Below are 17,063 nucleotides of genomic sequence, written 5' to 3'. Positions count from 1 at the left end.
AGCAGTGAACAAAGTAGAATGTGGCATGAATGTTGGTTACCTAGTAGTATATAACAAGTTACTATTAAAAAAAAAAACAAGTTACTACAAAGTGTAGTGGCTCAGAACAGTGAGCGTTCCTGGTTCACTGTTGTGTAAGTTCAGGAGCAGCCCAGCAGGATGACTCCAGCTCAGGGTCTCACTAGATTGCAGTTGTGGAAGGCCTGGTAGGGGGCAGAGGCCCTGCCTCAGGGCACTCACACCACTGTAGGCCTCAGGCTCAGGTCCTCACCGTGTGCACTAGCTGTGGAGCTGCTTGGTGCTGGCTCTCCTCAGAGTGCGCACTCTCAGAGAACAGGGAAAGTTCAGTACCTTTACCCTCCTGGTCCAGCAAGTCCCATGCCCTCACTGCCATTCGTTTCTGTTCCTCCCAATAAGTTCCTGGGTCTTGTCCACTTGGCGCAGGGGCAGGTGAAACTTGCTCTCCACCTCTTAAAGAGAGGAGCAGAGAGTCTGGACATATTTTCAGTCCTTTCTAGTGTGTCAGGTGGTAATAAGCAGGACATAGATAAGGGGCCCAAGATGTCCTGGTTGTGAAATGAGCAGAATTTTCAGTAGAGTAGCTAGGGAGGTGTCATCACAAGATTGATATGTAAGCAAAGACTTGAAGGAGAGAAGAGCCATTCTGACACACTGTTAGGTAGTGCCAGCTGTGTGTGCTGAGCAATTAGACACAGTGTGAAGGAGTGAAGAGTCAAGATGGCTCAAGATCCTGCTGTGCTGACAGAAGGCTAGAGTCTGTTTCCTGAGATGAGGAAGGCAGCAGAATTGAGGCAGGCTAGGAGTTGAGCTGTGGCTGTGATCAGGTTGATGGGCCTATATTGTCTCCAAGGATTGGGATCAGACACTCAAATCCGTGAGAGCAGTCTAGAGCTAGAGTTAGAGCTACAGCGTGGAGGCTGTGAGCTTACAGGTGGCATTTTGAAGGCATGAAGCATGCTGAGGTTACACATGAAAGCCTGCTGATAGTCAAGTCCACAGATGAACCACAGAGCACTTCAGGAGTTGGGGGAACTAGCGTGAGATGGGAGCGACCCATCAAGTAGGAGGAAACCAGGAGAGGTGTTTTGGGGCCAAGCTAGCAAGATGCTTTAGGGGGAAGATGGGCAGCAACCAAGCCTGAGTCCCTCAAGGAGAGCAGAATATGGCTGGTGGAGTTGGTAACTTGTAGTTTGGGGCTTCTCTGGAGCAGTTCTGCCAGTGGGCAGGTGCTGCAGGCCTCCTTGCAGCATGCCCCAGGGTGAGAGCAAAGGAGTACAGACAGCCAGGGCAGCTCCCTACAGAAGTGCACTCTAATGGGGGCAAGAGAAGTAGGGTAGTGGGCCTCAGGAGCTTGGAGCCAGAGATCGGGGATGAAAGTGTTGTGGTTTCTCTGCTGTTTGTTGTTTAAAGGTGGAGAGATGAGAGAAAATGTTCTTATGCTAAAGGGATGAACCAGTGGGAAGTCGATGATCCTGGGGTAGGGTACCAGGGTGGCCAGTGCACGTGTCTGTTCTGTGTGCTCTCTGATTACAGTATTTTCTACAGGAACTGCTTTTCTCAACAACACCCCACCTGCCAGCTCATTGTTACCTACACCCTAAGAATCAGTGTGTCCGCATAGCTTGCTCCTGTTGCTATCATTTTGCTTTTCTCCCTATGCTTTTCTCAGTACTAGAAGGGTCTGCAGACTCAAATTCACTGTGTCATCTGATAAAACTTTTAAAATGTGATGGCAGCTGAGTGAATCCAGTGCATTTAAGCCATTTTTTCTTTACTTTTTAACACGGGTAGTCAGGAGCACAGCAACAATGCATTCCCCACTCACTATTCCTCTCCACCCATCCAACTGGGATGGAACCCAGGGAGGGCTAAGTTACATCCACTCCTTTTTATTTTATTCTAGACAGGGTTGCACCAGTTTGACCAAGATGAGCTCAAACTTGCTATCCTCCTGCCTCAGCCTCCTGAGTAGCTGGGATTAGAGGTGTGTGCCACCATGCCTGCACTCTTCGTTTCTTGTACATAAGCATATTATGTGTCAGCAACTTAAAAACATGACCCTTCTTTCCAAACTCTTCTGGTCCTCCATTTAAAATTTTTTAAAATTTCTGATACATTTCTTTCATTTTCCTGTAACTAGCCTTGTTGATTTCAGTCTGCTGAGACTCAGCTTTCTTGTTGACAGGTACAGACGCTCAATGAGCAGGATTGGGAACGCGCCCAGCAAGCTAGTGTTTTGGCAAATGTGGCACAGGCATTCGAGAGCGATGTTGATGTGTCTGATGGTGAAGACGACAGGGACACTCTGCTCAGCTCAGTGGATCTGCTGTCACCCAGCGGGCAGGCTGATGCACAGACATTGGCCATGATGCTTCAGGAGCAGCTGGATGCCATCAACAAAGAGATCAGGTGTGTGAGGAAGCCTGGTATGCTCTGAAAAGTCTCAAACAAATAGAATTAACATCTTCTAAATATTTGATACTTATAAAACTCACTTAAATTTTGTTTTACAAATATTGGGAGTGGGTAGAAGGGATTAAAGCACTCTACCACTGAGTTACATTCTTTTTTTTTTTCCTTGTCTTCTTGAGACATTGTTTTGCTATGCAGTTCAGGCTGGCCTTGAACTCACTGTGTTGCCCAGTGAACCTTGAACTCATAGGGATCCTCCTGCTTCAGCCTCCCAAGTGCTGGAATACAGGCATATGCCACCATGCCTGGCCTGAGTTATATTCTTAACCCTTTAATATTTCATTATGAGACAAGGTCTTGCTAAGTTGTCCAGGCTGGCCTTGAATTTAACAGCCCTCCTGCCTCAGCCTCTCAAGTACCTGGGTTATAGGTGTGCACCACCATGCCTGGCTGTTTTAAGAATTTTAATTTCTTGCTGGGTGTAGTGGTGCACACCTGTAATCCCAGCACTTGAGAGGCTGGGGCAGGAGGAGTGCCGTGAATTTGAGGCCAGCCTGGGCTATACAGTGAGTTTAAGACCAGCGTGAACTGTGCAGTGAGACCCTATCTCAGAAAAAAAAGAATTTTAATTTCTAAATTTGTCTTGATTATAAACTCAAATAACCAGAGCAGTTGGCTTGTAGTTGTGGTGCTAGTGTTTTTGTGTAGGATGCTGTTGGATATAAAAAATGTTAAATCTCTTCCCCAGAAGCTAACGCAGTTGGAGAGTGCCTTAGGGGTTCAGTGCCCACCTGGGGAGCCCTGAGCCGGGTCAGCTCCCCCTGGCAGCCGGAGAGCTGTCAAAGATAGGCAGAGCACTCACCTCCCTAACCCAGTGAACAAGGGGAAGGTTTGTGGCCCGGAGAGGTAGTGGCTGGAACACACAGTGGACAAGTACCAGCAGCTTCCTTCTGCTGGCCAATGCCAGACAACAGGGTGACTCTACAAGAAAGAAGTCAGCATAGCCCATAGCAAACAGAAGATGGGAGATGAGGGAGAGCTGCTTATCAACATCCGTCCATCCAGAGTATCCCCTTGACTCTAAACCCCAAGGTCCTACTCTTGCATCCCCGCCACACTGGTAGGCCACTGGTGTATCCTACCTCATAGAGCTTCATTTCCAGGACCCTGTTGAATGGCAGCTTGGCATGGAAAGCAGAGGGTTTTGGTTTGCAAGTCCCCATTCCTCCTTGTCTTTTGCTGTATTAAATTATTATAGCTTGTGAAAAGTTATTCTGTGTAGGATAATGAGTAGTCACGGGGTGGATATTTGAATCTTTTATAGCTTTTTATTTTTTTTAACAAATCTATTAGGGGTTACAATGGGAAATTTACCAAACAGTTTTGAAATCAGATCCAAGAATTTGCCTATGTACTGCTTAAGAGGGCTCAGGTAACCACTGCTCACAGTGACTTGGTCTGGGGATGCAGCAGTGTGGTCAGAGGTGTCCTGAGATCTGCCATGTTGGCTCAGAGCTGATGTAGTCACAGCCAGTCATAGATCCACGTGAAAAGCAGCTACATTTTAGTTTGTTTGTTTTTGAGATAGAGTTTTGCTGTTCAGCCTGGCCCTGAACTTGCTATGTAGCCCATGCTGGCCTCAAACTTGCTGTGGTCCTCCTGCCTCCAACTCAGAGTGCTAGGATTATAGCATACACTACCCCACCCAACCTGCAGGTGCCTCTTTTAAAAAGTGGTAACTCAGAAAGATAGTCTGTCCCCATGTCTTGGTTACTTTTTTTTCGTTGCTGAGACAAAATACCCAACGTCCAAAATGAAGGAAGGAAAGGTTTATTTAGCTTATAGTTTGTGCAGGTTTTAGTCTATACTTGGCTGGCTCCGAGGCAGAAGGTAGCAAAGCAACAAGAGCAAAAGGGGGAATGGCAGCTGAACAGCAAACAGCCAGAGCAAAACGGAGGAATGGCGGCAAGCAGCTTTTTTCTTGCCTTACATCGTAAACAGACTACCCCCACCTAAGGGGCGTGTAGCTCTCACATACTCTCCATGCCCTCCTCTGCAACAGGCTCAGGATATATACAAAGTAAGTATCCTGTCTTCCTGCTGAGTTACTTAGCCAAACCTCTAGACTCCCCAAGTTGACACAATGTATCAACCATAACACTCTATCCCTTGTCAACTTGGCAACCAGATATATTTTTTTTAAATCAGTTTTTAGATATAAAGACATGTTATTATATTAGGACCATAACATTTTGCCCCCCAAAGACTCATGTATATCCCTTTATATAAAAGGCTTTTAGTCTATCTGTAAGAGTTGCCAAAGTCCTAACAGTTGTAGTATTGTTGAAGAGTCTAAGTCCCAAATCTCCGAGATGACGGCAAGCTCTTAGCTGTGACCCCCTGTATAAATGAAAAGTTAAACACTCCCAACATTTAATGGCACAAAATAAGCAGTATCACTTTAAAAGGTATAAACGGGGATATATAGTATGGGGACTAAAACAAGTCTAAAATCTAGCAGGGCTAACATTATGTCTTGTAATTTTATATGTAGCATCTGAAGCAACTTGTGGCACATTGTGAGCTCTAAAAGGCTTGTATGAGTCTACCCCTATGGCACTTTTGGTGGTTATAGCTTTTATGGCTTTTTTTTAGGCCCACTTTGCTCCCTCCTTGTAGCTTTTTTTTGATGATCTATGGTCTTGGCTTTTTTAAACTTTTGAGGTCTCTAGTGCCCCTTTTGTTTTATACTCACGGCTTTACACACTGTCATCTCAGGGGCACACTGTCTGGCTTTTTAGGCCTTTTGAAATCTGGGTGGAAGCCTCTTAAACCTCAGAACTCGTGCATTTTTTATGCACCTAAAGCCAGGGCCACGTGGATGATGTCAAGGTCTGCTGCCATCTGGAGCAGTAGCCAAGTTTTTTTTTTTCTTGGCCACAGGGGTCGAGTGCCTGGATTGTTGGGCACTCTGTATCCAATTTTGAGGAGCAGATTTTTTACGCTGCTGCCATTTTGGAACCTGATGCGGCCGCCGCCGCCATTTTGGAACATGGTGCTCAGCAGCTTTTTTTTTAAGGCAAGGTCTGTCACCTTTGCAGTTTTGAGGCTGCAAAGGGTGGAGACTTGCTGCTTTTTGTGATGCCCTCAGGCCATCTTTTTTATTTTTCTGTTTTTTTTAGCAATAGAGATCTCCTCAGCTCCACCTTTGCAGTCCACAAATTTACTGGAGCTTTTTCTTTGGCTAAACTCACATTTTAAATCATCCTGCTGGGCTCTTTGCTCTTGATTTTTAATATAAATCTGGCTAAAAGCCCCCAACAATAGCCATGTCACTTCCCCAATATTTGACTGCCTTGAAATTTTTTTTGCCAGATTAATTAGTCCATTGCCGCCCTTAATCTCAGTCTTAGGCAAAGTCTCTGGACACGAACAAAATTTAGACAAACTTTGTGCCAAGCCATAACACACATTGTCTGTACTCCAGCAACCAATGAAGTCCTTCTTCCCAGCAGAAACCTCCCCAACCTGGTCTTTACCAGCACGATTTTTATCAGCCTTTTGGGCTTCTGAGCTCTGACCAGAATCTCCCAGACAGAACAGCCGAAGCTGTTCTAGCGCTTTTCTTTTAGGCGACATCTCTGAACCTTTCCAAACACTTCCCACAAGCCATTTCTCAAGGCTCTTGAACCACATGGTCAGGTATAGTCACAGCAACGACCCACCCCACTCCTGGTACCAAATTTTGTCTTGGTTACTTTTTTTTCGTTGCTGAGACAAAATACCCAACGTCCAAAATGAAGGAAGGAAAGGTTTATTTAGCTTACAGTTTGTGCAGGTTTTAGTCTATACTTGGCTGGCTCCGAGGCAGAAGGTAGCAAAGCAACAAGAGCAAAAGGGGGAATGGCAGCCGAACAGCAAACAGCCAGAGCAAAACGGAGGAATGGCGGCAAGCAGCTTCTTTCTTGCCTTACATCGTAAACAGACTACCCCCACCTAAGGGGCGTGTAGCTCTCACATAATCTCTACGCCCTCCTCTGCAACAGGCTCAGGATATATACAAAGTAAGTATCCTGTCTTCCTGCTGAGTTACTTAGCCAAACCTCTAGACTCCCCAAGTTGACACAATGTATCAACCATAATACCCCATCTTTATGGAAATACAAAAGGATTATGTACCTTTAGTTGTTTTTTTTTTTTTTAATTTTTATTTATTTTTGAAACAAGGTCTTGCTGTATAGTCCAGGCCAGGCTTGTACTCATTGTGTAGCCCCAGCTGGCCCCAAACACATAGCAATCCTTCTGCCTCAGCCTGCCGAGTGCTGCGATTACAGGCATGTACCACCCCACCCAGCAGTTTTTTAGTTTTTACAGTGTTTTGCTAGATTATGCAATAAATTGACTTAGTGTAAAAGGTCTGATCTATTCACTGACTTGGAGATTTCCTTTTATTAATACTAACCAAAAAAACCCCACTTTTCTTAGATTATATAAGTTTGATTCTACTAATAATTATCCTAATATTAAAGAAATTGCAGGGGCTGGGGATTTAGCTCAGCGGCAAAAGCGCCTGCCTGGCAAGCGCAAGGTCGTGAGTTCGGTTCCTGGTACCGGAGAAAAACAAAAACAAACAAACAAACAAACAAAAAAAGAAATTGCAGAGTCACTGCAAAGTTTTTGCTCCTTAATGTTAGAATAATTATTATTGATACAGTTAGATACCACAACTGCTGTTTAGTTATCCATAATGGATAGTTATGGAAGTTATCCATAATACCTTAGGATAGAACAGCATTTAATCTTCAATTCTAAATTCATGCAGCATGGTTAACAGGAATCCAGAAATGTGGACATGGGAAGTAGAGAATTCTATCAGGGAACACGTGTATTCAAATTTAAACTTTGAAAAAATAAATCAAGACAGCATTTTCATTTATTCTAACAAATTGCTTGGGAACTTGTAATATTTTTGTGGATTCTTTGATGTTTCTGATTTCCAGTGATTAAATCTACAGAGAAATGTACAGCTTTACTCTATAAATAGGGAAATAAGTGTTGTAAAGTTTAAATGGCACTTCGCTTACTAAGGAATTAGCTGTAACCATAGAAAAAATTGTCACCCAGCCCCCTCCAAATGTGTAATGTGACTAATTAAATCAAATGAGAGATATCGAGATGAACAAAGCTCAGATTTATTTTTTATTGTTCTGAAATTCATTATATTAAAAATGAATACAAAGTAGGAACATTAACTGTGTGATCAAGTTATTGGAGTTTACTCACAGTGATGTAGGTAGAGTATGAATAGATTTTTTAAATTAGGATATGTGAATCTGTTCGCTAATAAGGGGAGGATGACCACTTTTGTTTTTATTTTAGGCTGATACAAGAAGAAAAGGAAAACACAGAGCAGCGGGCAGAGGAAATTGAGAGTAGAGTTGGCAGTGGAAGTTTAGACAATCTTGGTCGTTTTAGATCAATGAGCTCTATCCCCCCCTATCCTGCTTCCTCGCTTGCTGGCTCTTCTCCTCCAGGCAGCGGTCGTTCTACCCCAAGAAGGGTCCCTCACAGCCCAGCCCGGGAGGTGGACAGGCTGGGCGTCATGACTCTGGTAAGTATATGTAGCCTTTCCCCTGCAGCTGCCCCAGCACCCCTGCATGAAATGTTACACACTGCATTCCCTTCTTTTTACCCAGAAGAAAATAACCTGTATTTTGGGTTCAAGATTTTGAAAACTAGTTAATATTTAATCATGCAGGTACACCAGACTAATTTTAATATTTGGATAACTGAACCTTTGGCACTGGCTTTGTGCAAGGCACAGCAGCCAGAAATAGTTCCTGTTTCCTAGGAGTAGACAATTAAGAAAATACACAAACATTGAATGAAGTTCTGTGTGTGAGGCATTTGCAACTGAGCCTCTTCTAGCTTCCTGGGAGGTGGATAGATTTCTCACTCATCAGCTGTGTATCACTTCTGTCCTGGAAATGGTGTGGTCTTTTACCCTTTGGTGACAACGTGCTGAGGTGAAGACTTTTTTGGTTTAGTCTAGGTTTTGTGATTGTCTTGCTTATGAGATCGCATTTCATGTGAAGTCATATTTATAACATTTTGCTTTTCACCTGTACTTGTATCATTTTTTTTCTGTTGCAGTACACTTTCATTTTTAGTTGCAGTGTTAGCCAGCATATAATTAAATGAGTCAAATCATTTTAGTGGCATGTTAAGTGTTACCAGTCTCTTTTGTGGCATTTGGATATATTATTTTTATAATTTATACCATTAACTAATTGGGCAATATTTTAACTTTTTTTCTTTTTTCGGCAATATTGGGGATTGAACCCAGGGCCTCTCACGTACTAGGCAGATGCTCTACCACTCAGCTACATTCTGAGCCCTTTTTTCTTTTTTCAAAATTTTATTTTATTATTTTTTGGTTTTTTGAAACAGTGGCCTTGCTGTGTAAGTCAGGCTGACCTTAAATTCACTATGTAGCCCAAGCTGGACCCAAACTCATAGCAATTCTCCCTCCTCAGCCTCCCAAAATACTGTGGCACTATGCCTGGCATCATATTTTAATCCTTTTGACAGTCTCATTATTTTGGTTTTGTCCTTATTTCTTTCCAGACATTTGTAAAAGAAGTACAATAGCACGTGCCTGTAATCCCAGCTACTTTTGGACTGAAATAGGTTTGCCACTTTTGAGGTCAGCCTGGGCACTTTAGAGAGACCCTGACTCAAAAAGGGCTGGGTATCCTGAGCATAGTTGGTCACATCTGTAATCCTAGCTACTCAGGAGACTAGGGCAGAAGGATCATGAGTTTGAGGCTAGGCTGGACAAATTTAGCAAGACTTTGTCTCAAAATTTAAAAAAAAAAAAAAAAAAAATGATGGTGGGAGCTGGGGATTTAGCTCAGCGGCACAGCGCCTGCCTGGCAAGTGCAAGGTTGTGAGTTTGATTCCCGGTACTGAATAAAAAAACAATAAAAAAAAATGATGGGGATATAGCTCAGTGTTAGAGTGCCCCTGACTTCTATCCCCAGAACCACAAAAAACAACAGAGGAAAACTTCTTTCCTGCTTCTGTAATTCAGTATGCTGGCTGACAGTCTCTGTGCTTCCATTTTTGGTTTTGATTTCCCATGCCACCCTTGTGTTTGTTTCATTTTAGCCATCTCCAGATTCATTTCTAAACCAGACCCCAGGTCCCCATCAATCTGTAATTTATCCATCCAGCTCCCCTTCCAGCCCCACCCCATGCTTTGATGGCTCTTCACAGCCTGCACAGGTAACCAGGCGACTGTGTGTGAGTCTGTGCTGGATTGTGACCGATTAGTGGGTTGTTGGGCTTTTGTCATTAAAAATGTGTTTTGCTCAGTAGTGACAAATCATAATTAGTGTATCATAAGTGTGGATACAGACAGGATATAAGAGGTTGAGTGTTTTTACTTAGATTGTATAGGATCTGTATGATTCATCAATGAAATATTTCCTATATTAAGAAGTAATCTAGGCCTAATGTAGTGGCGCATGCCAGTAATCCCAACTACTGGTAAGACAGGAGGATTCCAAGTCTGAGGCCAGCATGAGCAGTTTAGCAAGATCCTGTGTCAAAATAAAAATATGAAAATGGCTGGGAATGTAGTTTGTTGAGTGCTCCTGGCTGAGTTCAAGCCTGCATACTGTGGAAGCAGGGGAAGGGGGCACTGCTGAGTGCAAAATTAATGGAAACTATACAGACAGTATTAATTTCTGATTTTAGTAGTTGTAATCAGGATTTTAAATCTCATCAACTTATTGCACATATACTACAGTCTTTGATAGACTACGTTTTAATTAAAATAGCTTAATTCTACCTAGTACTGTGCTAGCTATTGTTGTTACATATGTTGGGAGGCCTAGCTTGCTTTCTTTTCCTCCCGTCCTGTCCCTTCCCCTTCTCTTCCTCTCTTCCTCTCCTCTCCCCTCCCCTCTGTTCCACAGTACCAGGGATTGAATCCAGGCCTATGCACTGAGATACATGTGCAGGCCTTTTAAAATTTTTACTATTAGTTTTTATTTTGAGACAGCATCCTGTTAAATTAAAGGCTGACCTCAAACTTGGCAGTCCTGCCTTAGCTTTCCAGAGTGCTGTGATTTCATGTGTATGCCACCCAGTGATAAATTTATATTTTGAGAAGTAATCAGTCATATTCTAGGTGAAGAGCTTACGTTATTGTCCAAAAGATGATTTACTAAAAAGGGGTTTGTTCAGGTTTTTTGTTTGTTTTTTTTTCTGTTTGGTTTTTCTTTTGAGACAGGGTCTCACCATGTAGTGCAGGCTGGTCTTGAACTTGTGGCAGTTCTCCTGCCTCAGCCTCCTGAATGCTAGGATTACAGGTGTGCAGCACCATGCCTGACTGTTCAGTTTTATAATAGATATTACAGTAACTTCGTCATCATTTGACTATTATAACAGAGATTTTTGGCGTAGAGTAGGTGATTATTAGGGCCCTTTGTTATATAGAATGCCATGCTTTAAATTGTATGTGTTCAGATAGAATTTTCTCTCTGAGTAGTAGTGTATTCTGGTAAATCTTGGATAACTTAGATTTAAATTTGTGACAAAAAATTGTTTGACTTCCAGTTATATTTTCTCTAAATCCTCTCTCACTTATTTCTGTCTTGTCGTTCACATTGTAATGTATTTGCCTGTACTGATCCTTGAATTTTTAACTTTAAGCGTGCAGTAAATCTGGTCTCTCTCCATTTCTTTGCATGCGTCTTTCAGCCTAGCGACTTAAGGAAACATCGTAGAAAGGTAAATTGTTTAGTAACTGAGCTTAACTTTGTATCTCCATAATGCATGAAAGAGTATGTATGTTATACATAAGTGCAACACTGCCATTATATTTCAATGAATAACTGACACTAAATTGAAAGTGTTAACTGATCTTCCACATCACAAGTGATTATCCTCTTGGCAGTTGGCCATCCATGGAACATGGGAACAAATATAAGAGTTTGCTGTTTTCACTGCTTTTGCGTCTAAACATTACATGCTTGTGTATAATAGACACAGAATTTAGCATTTGAAAGTAAGGAATGACTGAAGCAGAGCCATAGGTTTTAGACTTAGGAAAACCAGTTTCACCAGTACTGATGGTTAGCACTTCGTAAGCGTTTGTTCTCCAACAGGTGCCAGACTCAGTGCTTGGCCATTCTGTTGCCTTACTTTGTCCACAAGCACATCCCTGTGAGAAACAAGTTGCTGTGCTTACCCCCACTTACAGATGTGGAAACTGAAGCTTAAATCACATAATATGCAGAGTAGGTGTGAGTTAAGGCTAGTTTGATTTTCAAACCTGGAGCATTTCTCCCTTGAGCCTTCATTTTGTCCAGATGCTATGAGTAAAAGCAGTGCACTGGGAGCAGGGCTGATAGGTGGGCATTCTTTATGTTGATCCAGAAACTCTCCCTTATACCTGCTGCATTCTGGCGCTACACCGTGCCCCACTTCATACCTCCTGCCTTACCTGGTGGTGCCCTTGCAGGACAGTGCTGCCGCTGGTGTGCAGTGGCAGTTGTCCTCAGCATCTGTATGTGAGCTGCTCTATTGGGAGGGAGTGGCGGTGGGTTGAGGGGTGGGGTGTTGATGCAAGGATCTCTTATTTGTGCCTGGAGCATACGTATAGTGCCTTATCCTATTTTTTTTTTTCTTTTCTATTTTAACAAATGATTGTTCTAACCTGAAATTTTAAATTGTCATGATTCATGTTGGTAATTTCAAGCATAATGGCCTTTTTCAGAGATGGGATTACTAGAGGTTAAACTCAGGACCTTGAGCATGCTAAATAAGCACGCTCTTTACCACTGAGCCATACCCTAGCCCATAGCAGTCTTTTGTTGTCTTGTTATTACAGTTAGAAATGAGAGCCAGATGTAGTGGCGCACGCCTGTAATCCTAGCACTAGAGAGGCTGAGGCAGGAGGATCCCTGCGAGTTTGAGGCCAGCGTGGGCTACAATGTGAGTTCAAGGCTAGCCTGGACTACACTGTGAGTTCAAGGCCAGCCTGAACTGCATAGTGAAACCCTGTCTCAAAAAGACAAAAAAACAGAAGAAGAAAAAGATGGAGAATTTATCTACCTATCAGTTAAGATTATGTCCTGAATGAGCTCAGCTCTGAGTTACACTAATCTAGTTGGTCTGAGCTGCTGCAAGACTGTAATGGAATCAGCATCCTTCATACAGTTGCACTGACAAAAAAGTTAACTATTCAGTTCTTGTTGTTCATATAGTTGCCCACCATGAATGTTTCATGAAACCTAGTCCTGCTTCAAACCAGAAAATAGCATCCTTCTAAGTAGGGCCTACCCAGACCCTGAAGGGGTTAATCTGTTCACTGTTGTTACCACAACCCTGCCTCCCTCAACACATAGGCATACTTGTGGCCCATTGTGGCCCATCACAAAAAGGAAAACCCAGAGTCTGAGAGATCCTCTTTTAATGATCTACCCAGGGTTATTTTATCAAGCCACATGGAAGTAAGACTTTAAGTTGCATGTGAGCACTTCCACTCACAGCATCTGGTCCAAATAGTGAGAAATAGAAACCACACACGTATGTTTGGATCTTGGTCCAAGCCATTCCTTGTCTTGTTCCCTCTTAGACGTAAAGGTGTTGACAATTTCCCTGAGGTTTCAGCCACACACATACACACACCCTGTTAGTTTCGAATGACATCAGGAGCTGAAGATACCTGTCGTGGACTCTTCAGTAATGAGAATCAAACTGTTATCTTAAATTGATAAGGGTGCAGTGTCCAGGCTTTGTTCAGGACTTCCCGGCTCTTCAGTAACTATCCTCGGATGTGCCTAGGGCTCTAGGGAGAACAGAACCTTGAGCTGAGAGGGGGTCATGATGTCCCTGTGATTCCCAGTCCTCACATAGAGGAATGCTACAGGTTGGACTGCCCTGTGCTCTTTGTGCTACATGGTCCCATTGTCCTGGACAAGATAGTCCTTCCAGGTAACATTAGACTAAAATGAGACCTTTGGGCACAAGTAGAAAGTATAGCTAATAAATTTTCAAGTAAGTGTATGTAATTTAAAGCCTATGTGATTTGTTTTCTTATAATCCTCTATTAACTAATTTTGTTCTCATTTTACCTCTCAGTTGCCAGCTTCCAGAGAAGAAGTACGAGATGACAAGACAACCATAAAATGTGAAACTTCCCCTCCCTCCTCTCCGAGGTCCCTCCGGTTAGACAGGCTGCACAAAGGGGCATTGCATACAGTCAGCCACGAAGACATCAGGGACATGAGAAAGTAAGGAGCAAGACTCATAGGCCAAGGGACCCCTGAAAAACCTGCTTGTATTAGGTTTTAAGAACATCTGTTAATCCTTTCTTCAGAAGAAAAGCCCTAAAGTTTTTAAGGGATTCCTGGGTAGGGAGTTCAATTCTGATTACTTAAATGTTAGACCTAGAATTCCTCTCCCTAGTTTGAGGCCATAGTGACATCCAGTTGAAGAAGCCATCTGTTTGGGCAAAGTTGGAAAGAAAGGAATTATTTGAGGTTAGCACTTTATAGAAAAACTCCGTTTCTTCAGATTCTGCACATTCACTGCTTTGAGAACTTCCTTTCTATTCCTCGTGAGGAATGTACCACACAGATGTGGCAGGTTCTGGGTAGTGCTGTTCTGTGGATAGTCAGTGCCTCTCAGCTACCTGCCTGTACTCTGGGTCTTACAAGTTGAGAATTCAACATTGTCCTTATTCCTTTAGTAAGCATGTCCCATCAGGAGGCCAGTAAGGTTTGGTTACTAATAGACTATTGTTTTTCATACTTCCTCTTACAAGTTTCTGTTCTGTACCAGGCAGTATGACCAAGGTTATACATGAGTCCCCACAATGTCCCTAGAGATAGTACTGCTCTTGCTTGGCACCTGAGGAGAGCAGGGCCCAGGGAGCCTGCAGGAGCTACTGAGAGGATGGAACTCAAGTTCCTCTAGCTCCTGAGCCATGTTCTCTTCCTTATTGACTGGGTACAGCCCTTGCTGGCTGAGCAAGGCCTACACGAGGGTGCTCCTTGGGGCATCCAAATCAGGCGGGCTAGAGTCCAGGTCTCCTCTGAATGGGGAGCACATATCAGGATCTTGGCTTCCCGGGAATGGGTCTGTGGGAGCATTACCGGGAACCTGAGTTACTGTGCATAATGTACTACATGTAAGAGACTTGAAATGTTCTTTAGGAAATTTGAGGAACAAATATTAATTAAAAATGTAGACTGTTTTGGTGCATGTGAATAGACTGTGGAGCTATGATGAGGGCATGTGGTAAAAGTCCATTTTCTTTCCTTAAAGCTCGACTGGCTCCCAGGATGGTCCTGTAAGCAATCCCAGCAGCAGTAACAGCAGCCAGGACTCGCTCCACAAAGCCCCGAAGAAGAAGGGCATCAAGTCCTCCATTGGCCGTTTGTTTGGCAAAAAGGAAAAGGGTCGACCTGGACAAACTGGCAAAGAATCACCAGGACAAGGTGGGTGGGTTTGCAGCAGCCGTCCGAACTGCGGGAAGTGGGGAGAGCACAAGCTTTGCCCTGTGTGCCTGCTGTATGTGACCAGTGCCCCCGTGGAGTCACAGCGGAGCGTTCTCAGGGAGCAACATTCTCAGAGTCTGCCTAGGTGTGAGCCAGAGAGCAGCTGTGAACATTCATTTGACCTGAACGATTAGCTCTTCAGAGATGCAAGTTTACTCTCTCAAACATTTTGATGTATTGTTTGCTAAGAAGCTTAGCCTTCAGGAATTATTTAGCTCTGTACCTGCAAAGAGTCTTCTACCTATTTGTGAAAATATGTAACTTTGCCATGTTAATTTACTCTCAATTTGGGGGCTTTTTTGCTTTCTTGTAGCCGGTGTTTCGGAGACAGAAAACTCATCTCAAGATGCCTTGGGACTTAGCAAATTGGGAGGGCAAGCTGAAAAAAATCGTAAACTTCAAAAAAAGTAAGCTTTTTATTATTTCTCATCTCATGCAACAGTTTTCAGAGTTGACGGTATTTAATTCTTAGCTGTTTTTAAATGTCTCTACCTATGTATGTACATTGTCTTTTGAAAGATCAATCTAAAGCAGTGATGGTGAAACTTATAGAGCTTTCAGTGATACAGATAGCTTGCCATAGGTTTGCCACCACTGGAATCTCAATCCTGGTTCCTTCTCAGGTTACCTTTGTGTCCTGGAAAATGTTATTTAGCCTCTTTGTGCTTCAGTTTCCTCATCTGTAAAATGACTGTTAGAGTTGTTCATACCTCATACGGCTTTTTAAAAAAATAGAAATATATATATATTTGTGCATGTTTGTGTGTATGTATTTTAAAACATGCAAAAAGTTCTAAATAAGCTATAATTATAGCCACTGTGGTGACTTGCTGTTCACACAAGTGAAGTCTCTGGAGCCATTCACTATGGTTTATTTCTGTACTTTTATCTCAGATGGAATCTGTATTTTACAGTCTGTTATTGAACTTTAATTCTAAATTAAATCTTAAAGGTTTGGGGGGGATACAATTCAATGGTAGCATACTGGCTTAGCATGCCTGAGACCCTAGGTTCCATCCCTAGCACTACATAAACAAAGTCTTGATTCCAAAAGTAAGAAGTGCTATTTGGAATAATTTTGGACAAAGGAGTATAGGCACCAGGATACCGAGGAAGAGTGTGTACACATCCCTGGTGTAGGATGTGTTGAATCAGCTGACCACACCCAAAACTGGAGTTAGGTCGGTGAACTAGATAGATTGAGACAGTTTCCCAGTGAGCTGATGAATAAAAAAAAATAAAACTTCCTGCAAGAAAATAGGCACTGTGTAAAGCCTAAGAGGTAAAAGTTGAACTTGACAGTCTTGAAAGAAATTGAAAGCCTAAGTAAGGTAAGATGGTCACACCAGTCTTGAGAAAAGGTAAAAGTTGATGGGCTCTGTGATAAATTTGACTGTGAGAAACATCGTGTGACCACTTCTAAGTGAAGTTAGCAGTCTGAAACTCAGGGTGCAATGGCCCTGGCCCCAAAGTTGCACTAGAATCCTTGAGAACCCACTTTGCTGGAAAGTAACGAAATCTGGCTCATTTTAGTTCTCTTCTCAGAATTCATGACTCTCCCCGCCCTTTTAACTTTTCTTGCTACGTGTTTGTAGTACATAATGATTGCATTCATTCTAGGGAGTTGGTGCATGAACATAACACATTTCAGTTCTCTTTTTTCCCCACTTCCCTTCACTCTCCTTTTATTTTGCCAGAATCAAATTCATGTATTTCTCTTATAAGATCTTAGGCTAGTAGGCCAAAACACATATAAAATACGTAAGACAAAAGGTATACTAGTTCAAGGTATACCTTTAGATACATTATCTTCTCTGAGTTATAATAACTTCTTTTCTTTCCCTCTCTTCTTTCCTATTATCTTTTATTTCATACTTAACTTATAAATTAAGTTTTTCATATTGGTTTTGATTTTGTTTTTGTTTTTTTTTGTTTTTCTTCCGGTACTAGGAATGGAACTCATGATCTTGCGCTTGCCAGACAGGCGCTGTGCCGCTGAGCTAAATCCCCAGCCCCAAGTTTTTCATATTGTAATGACTGTTTTGTTTTTTTTTT

General features: G+C 42.6%; 1 protein-coding gene across 1 annotated transcript in view; it reads left to right on the top strand.

The window, feature by feature from the left end:
• The window catches only part of Ppfia1 (protein tyrosine phosphatase, receptor type, f polypeptide (PTPRF), interacting protein (liprin), alpha 1), a gene marked incomplete at its 5' end in the record, with an annotated part of 105,842 nt that overhangs the window by 63,954 nt on the left and 24,825 nt on the right, over nt 1-17,063 (top strand). The window contains 6 exon segments of the mRNA XM_013514113.1: nt 2,207-2,430; nt 7,813-8,044; nt 11,203-11,232; nt 13,588-13,739; nt 14,776-14,948; nt 15,322-15,415. Of these exon segments, the coding sequence (XP_013369567.1) occupies nt 2,207-2,430; nt 7,813-8,044; nt 11,203-11,232; nt 13,588-13,739; nt 14,776-14,948; nt 15,322-15,415 (905 nt within the window).

The sequence above is a fragment of the Chinchilla lanigera genome, unplaced genomic scaffold (assembly GCF_000276665.1).
Source record: "Chinchilla lanigera isolate Chin_1 unplaced genomic scaffold, ChiLan1.0 scaffold00021, whole genome shotgun sequence".
In the NCBI taxonomy this organism is placed as follows: domain Eukaryota; kingdom Metazoa; phylum Chordata; class Mammalia; order Rodentia; family Chinchillidae; genus Chinchilla; species Chinchilla lanigera.
Note: the sequence above shows the minus strand (reverse complement) of the source record. Positions and strands in the feature narration are given on the sequence as shown.